Source organism: Olea europaea, chromosome 2 (assembly GCF_002742605.1).
Source record: "Olea europaea var. sylvestris chromosome 2, O_europaea_v1, whole genome shotgun sequence".
Taxonomy (NCBI): domain Eukaryota; kingdom Viridiplantae; phylum Streptophyta; class Magnoliopsida; order Lamiales; family Oleaceae; genus Olea; species Olea europaea.
Genome location: NC_036238.1, coordinates 22,591,267 through 22,600,321, shown reverse-complemented (window position 1 = coordinate 22,600,321; position 9,055 = coordinate 22,591,267). Strand labels below are relative to the sequence as shown.

Here is a 9,055-nt window from a genome sequence, read left to right as displayed (position 1 = left end):
TTTTTGGATGTGTTATTTTTGGTATTTTGGGCTTTCTCTTACTGGGTTTATTTGAATTTCAATAGAAAGTTTCATAAATAGCACTGATTGAAAGAAAACATTGGCTTGATTTTTTTTTATTATTCTATTAAACTTCATTTTAAGTCATTAAGCCATGTTTGAATACCATACTTTTGAGAAAATAGATTTTTAAATAGTAATTTTTGGGAGAATGTGTGTTAAAAAGTAGAAAATAGTTTTGAATTTAAATTTAAAGCATTTTGTTATGTGAATGTATTGTTAAAATTGAATATGATTTCACATTTTGATTGGTTGAAGCTTGAAACTCAAATTTGGGGAATGTATTCAATGGGTCTTTTGAAAAAATTTGATGAATTTTTTTAAGTATTGACTTCTAGGGATTTTGTGGATTTTTTTATATAGAATTAGTGAAAGTCTTTTGTAGATTTCTATGGATTTTTATTAAAAAAACGTTTATTGACTTTTGTAGAATTTAAAATATTTTCTAAAGACTTTCATTTGAAATAGGATTCTGTGGATCCAGTACAAATTCTCACATACGAGATGGAGGTTTTCACAATTTTCCTTCTCCTTCCCCTCCTCATATAATAAAAAATTATTTTAAAAAGAATAAAAATTTAAGACCTTAATTAAATAAATAATAATCAAAATTATACATATATATGATAAACAATAAATTTAATATTCAATATTATTAATATAAAATACTTTTTAAGAATAAATAAAAATCAATATATTTAAATTTAATTATAAAATTTTCATATAAAATTTTATAATTTAATAAAAAATAGATATTTTTCACAAAAAAATGAATGGAAAAAAAAAGTTATAAGAATCCAATTTAATTTTTTCATAAAAAAATAGAGATAAATAATAAGAGAGAGAGAAAAATGAATGTAAATAAATATAATCAATAAAAAAATTTTAATTATACATTTAATGTTCGTCGAAGGAAAAATGAAAGAAATATTGAAAAAGAAAAACATCTTCTTCTTTTTTGTGAAAGTCTCTTAAAATCTCATGATTAATGAAAGACAAATTTTGAAATTTTATATAAGTGTATTCAATTGAGACTTTCAAAAACTTTAATATACTTTTTTTAATAGAGATTTTATTTGAGTGTATTCAATTGAGACTATTATTGAAATTTGAATATATCAAGACTTATAGAAATTTCTAAAAAAATTTAATTGAATACATTGCCCCCGTTTGATCCCCATTTTTACCCAAAAATGTATTTTTCCCATCACATAAATGTAGGACCTACACATTATTATATGTTTTGATTTGAATTCAAACGGCATAAAATTCCAATTTCACCCATGGTCTAGACCTTGGCTGAGTGGTTTTGGGATGGAAAGTCAATGGGCAAGGGCAAGGGCAAGGGCAAGGGCAAATTTTGGAAAAGAAGAAGTCTTGGTCTCTGAGTAAAATCACGTGGGTTGGCAGGCAAATAATAAGCCACGGTCCAAAAATTCATTATTGTGCAAAATTAATGGGGACCAAACAGTCCCACTGTAACTTATAGAGACTTTATAAAATGGATGATGCTACAATTCACTTGGGATTCTATCCAAATAAACCTTGATTGATATTCAAATTCAATTTTGTCACTTTAAAACCGTTAGCATTCAAAATATTTAGTAATTGTTTGATAAAGGAAAGTGAAAATTTTGGCTTGTATGACTCGCTATTGTTAGTAAACTTTTGTCAATAGTACTTCTACTAGTAGAATTTTATTACTTATGATTCATTCCATCAAGTTTATGCACATTTCACAGGAACAATTAACAAGCCACGTTTGAATTGAATTTTATAAAAAGTTTACATTTTCACTTTCCAATTGGGTGACACCCTACCCAAGGGTTTTTATGGCCTGAAACTTATGGGTCAATTTCAAGATAGTACATATTATTATTATTATTAAAAAAAAAAGCACATTGGTTGACCAAGTTGAAAAGTAAACATTTGACAACTAACGAGGGACCATAGAACTTTCGAATACGGTATACCTAAATGAGGTTACAATTCAAATGGGGTTCTATCCAATAGACCTTGATTGATATTCAAACTCAAATTTATCACTTAAAATCGCCACTATTGAAAATATATAGTCATTATTTGATCCTCATTGTTTTCAAAATACATTTTTCTCTCTTCTTTTCAACTATACATTCTTAATAAAATAATATTACACGCCACAAGTCAAAAAAAATTTCTCATTTTTTAACCATATATTCTCCATTAATCTACTATTTGAAAATGCATTCTTACAATAAAATGGGACTCAAACGGGCTTTGAAGTGAAGTCATATTTTCACGTCGTCTTCCATTGTATGAACAATATGGTCTTCGCAAGATAATTTACTATTAGCGAAAATTGATATAGGGAAAAATTTATAACTAAAAAGTTAAGAGGGTGTTTGGCATCCATTTTTATGAAAAAATGAATTTTAGAATAATAGATTAATGTAAAATGTGTGGATGAAAAGTTTTTTTTATTTACGTGTAATATTATTTTAATGAAAAATGTGTGGTTGAAAAGAAGATAGAAAAAAATGCATTGTAAGAAAAATGAGAATCAAACGGGGCTTAAGTATCACCCATTTCAAAATTAAGAACAAAGGTTACAAGTTTCAAAAATCAGATATTTATTAAAATTTATTTATAATTTAATTAATTAATTAATTATACATTTTATTAATTAAATGTATTAAGATCACGGATTTATACAATTTGATCACAAATTAACGATTTAATTAGTCATACATTATTTTTTAATTACAAATCAGAATTTTTATATATTACAAATTATTTTATGGCCACAATTCAAAAATTTTATAGGTCGTAATTTATTCATCGGTTACGAATCAAAAATTTATGAGTCAAAATTCTTTTATCGATCATAAATCACAAATATTATAAGTTACAAATTATCAAAGTATCAATCACAAATTAACAATTTTTTAGGTCATACATTATTTCTTGGTCAGAATTTATCTTTTTCATTGGTCATATATTATTTATTAGTCACAAATTAACCAATTTAATTATCACAATCAACCAAATAATTTATGAATACTACCAATACTTGCGACTACCATCTCACCATTGTCTCCAACAGTAAGACCACCATCGTCGTCACCAAAACTACTAGCACCACTGCATGACGTCGCAGTGCCGCTCAATGACATATTTCGGTGGCATCTTCTCATCTTTCAATGTGATCGTTAAATGATGGAGAAAATGGATAGAGAATGAGAGGAGAGAGAGAAGGAAGAGGGTAGAGAAAGAAAAAAAAATTAAGGAAGAATTATCAGGGTTTGAAAATGAACTGGTGAATATGTAATTTTTATTATTATTTAAAAGATCATCTGATTTTTGAACAAAAATTCTTTATATTTGATTTTTAAATTGCACATTTTAAAATTATGGATATGTGTAATTTCCACATTGATATATGAGTGTGGGAGTAAAAGTTGTCAAAATTTCTTATGGTTCCAAAAAGAAATTATCCATTTCTAAATGTGTCATTTGCGTCGAATAAAAAATCTTTAGGCTTTCATAACTAATTTATTTTATTGAAATGGATACTACTAAGTAGGACTAAGAATGATGAGCAGGCAAAAATCATATCATCGAATTTGTATGGTATTATTGTCCTATGGGACCTTAACGAGTGGGCCCACAAATTTTAAATAAAAAAATATGTCATTTATGCCTTATGGACCTTCCACGACATATCTGAATACGATGCACGAGTAACTTCAATCCAATGTGTTATAATCAAATACCAGACGTCACCGCGTTATAACCAAAATCAACACTCTTTATAATTTAACGTGTCACTCTCTTCTCTGAATCAACACGTTAGGTTGACCATTTGACTCACCAGACTCGTCACTCACTCGGCCCCCACACATTTATATACACGCCTGAGCCGCCATTTCCAACACTACCAGCACACGAGCAACACTCTGTGAAGCCAAAAAACCCCATTTCGAAGATTAATCTATTTTCGGAAGCGATTAAGATATAATGATGAAATCGGAAGGAACCAGTGAGCAATTAAAGTATAAGGGTGTGAGGAAGAGAAAGTGGGGAAAATATGTGTCTGAAATTCGATTGCCCAATAGCAGGGAGAGAATTTGGTTGGGTTCTTACGAGACGGCGGAGATGGCGGCGCGTGCATTCGATGCGGCGCTGTTGTGTCTGCGTGGCAGTAATGCTAAGTTCAATTTCCCGGATAACCCACCGCCACCGGAGATAATCAGAGGGACTTCGATGACACCTACGGAAATCCAGGCGGCGGCATCCCAGTTTGCCCGCTCAGAACCAGGGAATGTTCATCCGGGTCGGGTTGAGACTTCGAATCCCCAATCGTATTCTTCTTCTGATGTACATGCAGAGTCCCCTTCTCCCTCAGTTTCGGGTAGGGCAATGCATATTGATAATGAAATGACTGAATTACCCCATGAAAATGCATTTATGGACCCCTTTTTGAATATGGGAACAGGGAATGATGTTTCTAAATTTGTCATAAAGTGGACTGATTTTCTTTTTTCAAGGCCATCTAGTTCGAATATTTAGGTTAAGTTTTATAGTTCATTATTCAGGCAAAGTGGTTAAGGATGTAAAGATTATGTAACGAATTACGTTCTTTATAAAATGAAATGTCTTTGAAATTTTTTTTTCTTTTTAATAAATTGTAACTTAGAGGATAAAAAGTAACAACGGCAATCTTTTATTAGTTTATATTCTCTTTTATGCATTTTTCACCAAGTAACTGAAGTATATCTAATTGAGAGAAAAATCACGTTGATGATATCAGCAAGAAAATGAGATGAACTCAATATTTTGAAGTAACGATCAAAAGTCGACCATCGAAAGATAGGAAAAAAAAGGAAAATTAAGAAGGATTAATGGATACCTATTGAAGAGATTCAATGATAAAAAAAAAAAAAATATTCTTAATGTCATGCTTTATATTCCGGTGAAGTCACTTTATCTTTATTTGTGCTTTTTCAGATTTGTTGGGCTGATTTTAGCCAAACCGTGTACAAATAATTTGACTAAGAAGACTTGTCTCGGTCTTAGGTGGGCACAATGGGCCCGAGTGTTCTTAAAAGTGAAAATAAATTAAGTTATCCAATTTATCTTAAAACAAAAACGTGTGTAGAAGTTATTTTATTTGGAAATAATTATGATGTGGGGTAACACTAATATTCAACGAAGATTCTCAGATATAAACAAATTTAATATTTTGATGAAAAAACATTATAATTTTAAAATATAAATAATTAAACTTAAGTTGTTTATTTTGAAATAGATCATAAACAATTTTACAATGGGACAAATTCTTGTCGATCACATACTAGTGCATTGCACGTGCGTCACACATGTATTGCACATATATTCTCTAATTATTCGTTTAGTTACGTTAAATGAATTTTTCCTTGTTGGTTCTAAAATTGAATAAATTTATGTCTATATAATGTGAGAACATACATATTTGAATTTTGGCTTTCTAGTTAGTTTTTGAAATAACTAAGACTTCATTAAACTAATGTAACAACGAAATTATAGACTTTGTGAAGGGTTCTATCTAGATTAAGAACATCTGTTATTCATTCTATATCGTCCTACTCAAATATTTGTGTAGTCCTATATAATGCAGTCTTACTCATTTAAAATAACGATAATTTTAAATTTTTAAAAGTTCAAAATATTTGGAAGTAAGTCGATACCTAATGGTGGATTTCACATTGAATACCGTCCTACTCATTATAATATTTTCTTACTCTAATACATTCACTCTTGTTCATCTATAAAAAAAAATAATAAGCAAGTGGACGAAACATTGGTGAATAATCAATTGAGAAGAAAACTTGATTGAAGTTTACCTAAGAAAATTTTTAAACCACATGTTTTGTTGAGAAAAGGCATGTTCTCACTTTTTTATCCTCAACATGCTTTTAATTTTAAATTCACCAAAATTTTAATAACTTTCGGTATTCATGCATATGATGTTATTTTAATTTTTGTACTTCGCTTGAGCACCAGAAGTGATGTATGAAAGTATTTTAAAGAGTTAAAAATGAAAACATTGTCATTATTCTTTGACATTAAATTTGACATTGTATCACTTGTCGCACAATGAATGGCCAGTTTTATAATGAAAAACACTTTCTCGTCCATACATTTTTGAATTTGTAAGAATTTGCAAACAATGTCAAATTCCATGTACAACATTGTGTGTAGAAGGAGCATTATTCATTTAAAAATATTCATAACCGCATTTTGCCATGTGATGCACGTGTATTGCACCAGTGTTGCCTATAATTATTCTTTTAGTTATGTTAAATTAAATGGATTTTTCTCGTTGGTCCTGAAATTCTATAAATTTATATCGTATTATTATAATGGTGGGTTCCTACTCATTATAATGTTTTACTCTAGAAAATTCACTCTCATCCATCTATAAAAAAATAAAATAATCAAAGGATGAAACATCGGTGATGACTTGATTGAAGAAAGTTTGATTGAAGTGCACCAAAGAAAGTTTTCCAACCACATTTTTGTCGAGACAAAAGGAATGTTGTTCATTTCTATATCCTCAACACACTTTTAGTTTTACTAAGTTTCTTATTTTTTCAATATGCTTGCATATGATATTATTTTATTTTTTATACTTCGCTTGAGCATCAGCCATCAGATGTTTCTTAATGTCCCACAGAGTGTACAAAAATAAGTTAAGCTCATAAAAACACAGTTAATCAATTAAAACTTCATTTTTTTTTAAAACTATATAAAAATTAACATAATCACAAAACAAAATTTGAAAACCTGCAAATCACAAAGATCACTAAATTCAACATAAAAACTCTAGGAGGAAAATAATTTGATGAAAAAACTGACTTTGTTTTAACTCGACAAATGATAGAGTGTCATGTGACATTATGTAAGACATTATATAAACCATGATATACATGTAGCATCTCCCAAAACTTTATGATTTTCGACGTACAAGTCTCAATTATTAGTTTAGTTTTTACAAACGGGTCTAACGCAATGCAATCAAAGGGAAATTTGAACAAAGTTTCCTGGACGGTAACAAATCTAGAAGAACCCGTAATTTTCTAGCAAAAGAATAGTTGTCTCAACTCTATGATTCTCGTACAAGCCGACGCTAAAAGGTTACTGCTCACCACCTCTAATGAGTCGTTCCTCTTTCTCACAATTTTACTCGGAGACCGAAAACAAGAAGCGATGAAGATAAAACACTGAATTCTCTCTTTAAACCTTTACAGAAAGAATTCACTCCTGCCCAGGCTGCCCTAGAAGTGAGGAGGGAACCAGGCCCTACTGCAATCACCTGTAATCAAAGATGGCAAATACTGAGGACAGCATTTGCATGCTAGCAAAGTACTCATTCTGCAGTCGGAAACACTTCCTAACTTCGAAGCTTGAGAGATATTACTTACGGTGCCAATTGATGGCTTCTCCTTGCTTGCCTCCGTTAGCAATAAGCCACCAGAAGTTTTCAATTCAGCCTCAGCTACCTGAATAAGAATTGTTGTTTAAGACAGAGCTTTGTATATCCTTAGGTCCTATTGACCTCAATAGCAATGAAAAAAGAGAATGTATAAAATGAAAAGAAGAAAACAGAAAAACGCAGAATCTATCATCTCTTCTAAAATGAATATCTGCAGAAGTTGTGTGTGGATAAGTCCATAATCCATAAGGGTTCTGCAACTTCATTGATATAGCCACAAAAGACACACTTCTTATATCACATTTAAGGGAAACATTGGCGTCTCCAAGTTCACTTTCAGCAAATTATTAGATCAAACCGTGGATTAGTCCAACATTATGCACAAAGCTGAATAATAAAGTAACTACACTATTAAGTATTAACAAACCTTAATGAGAACTCTATCGTTCAGGGGCTTCATATCCTTGACGTCGTCAGTATCAAGGATTCCCACAATATCGTCCTCCTTCAAAATGAGATGATTCGATCCATTGAACTCGACTTCTGTTCCCGCATACTTGGAGTACACAACTTGGGTGCCATTCTAGAGATATCATTCAGTCGGTAAATGCAATCATTAAGGAGATAACAAAAACTGGAATGCATTAGACCGTGCTATTACCTTCACACTGATGTCCACCTTGCTCTTTCCAATTGTTCGACCCTCTCCAACGGCAACTACTTCACCTCCCTGTGGTTTCGTTTGTGCTGCTGTTGGTAGCAAGATACCACCCGTCGACTTCTCCTCTGCAGTCTTAATCTTCACTAGAACTCTATCGCCCAAGGGCTTTAGAGCAGTGTACTGCAGGATCAGAAAGCAAATATAGTAAACAAGACAAAAGAAAAATCACATATACAACAAATCTAAATTGAAATTTGCTTAAAGAAAACAATATTACAGTCAATTCACATGTACAAATTCAAGTTCTCACAATGGTTCAACGAACATTTCGAACTAAGGGAACAGCTACAAGAAAATTAAAAGAGTCAGCTACCACAATTAATGTATAATCAAAACAAGTATTCGTAGCCTAATAATTAGATTGCCATAAATTGCTTGTACACACTAACACCTCTTATCTCATTATCAACATAACAATGCGGTTTTCATTTTACACTTGCATCTTTAGGTAAAAGTAACCATTGAACAGTATCATACTAGCGCTATTACAAACCTAACAAACAAGAAATGCTATTTCCTTGCGTCAAATAAGAAATTGACTAGCTACAAATACGAAACGAAATTTAAAGGGGGGGGGGATACAATTTTCAAGAATTAGATGACAGGAAATTCATCTATGAACTGAATAGAAACCTTGGGTGAAACAACAGTTGCAGCCTTAACAAGTCCACGGAATGACCTGAGGGAGAGCCCATTTTGCTTAAGAGGTGAAAAGGATGAAACTTTTACAGAATTTTGCCTCAGCCCTTCAAATGATGCAAACTCATTCGCTGAAACTGTAGATGATGTCAACTGTATCGCTGCCATTTCTTCCGCGG

General features: G+C 31.1%; 2 protein-coding genes across 2 annotated transcripts; one reads left to right on the top strand and one right to left on the bottom strand.

Annotated features, from left to right (window-relative positions):
* Window positions 1–3,962: 3,962 nt before the first annotated feature.
* LOC111373875 (ethylene-responsive transcription factor ERF017-like) lies at window positions 3,963–4,611 on the top strand. Its single transcript, XM_022996470.1, has one exon. It carries the CDS (start codon window positions 4,060–4,062, stop codon window positions 4,609–4,611), a length of 552 nt encoding a protein of 183 aa, XP_022852238.1. The 5' UTR covers window positions 3,963–4,059.
* Window positions 4,612–7,255: 2,644 nt separating this feature from the next.
* Window positions 7,256–9,049, bottom strand: LOC111373868 (20 kDa chaperonin, chloroplastic-like). The gene is made up of 5 exons (XM_022996459.1): window positions 8,871–9,049; window positions 8,178–8,357; window positions 7,944–8,099; window positions 7,506–7,583; window positions 7,256–7,396 (listed from the first exon to the last, which is right to left on the bottom strand). Exons 1-5 carry the CDS (start codon window positions 9,042–9,044, stop codon window positions 7,256–7,258), a joined length of 729 nt encoding a protein of 242 aa, XP_022852227.1. The 5' UTR covers window positions 9,045–9,049.
* Between the last annotated feature and the right edge of the window lie 6 nt (window positions 9,050–9,055).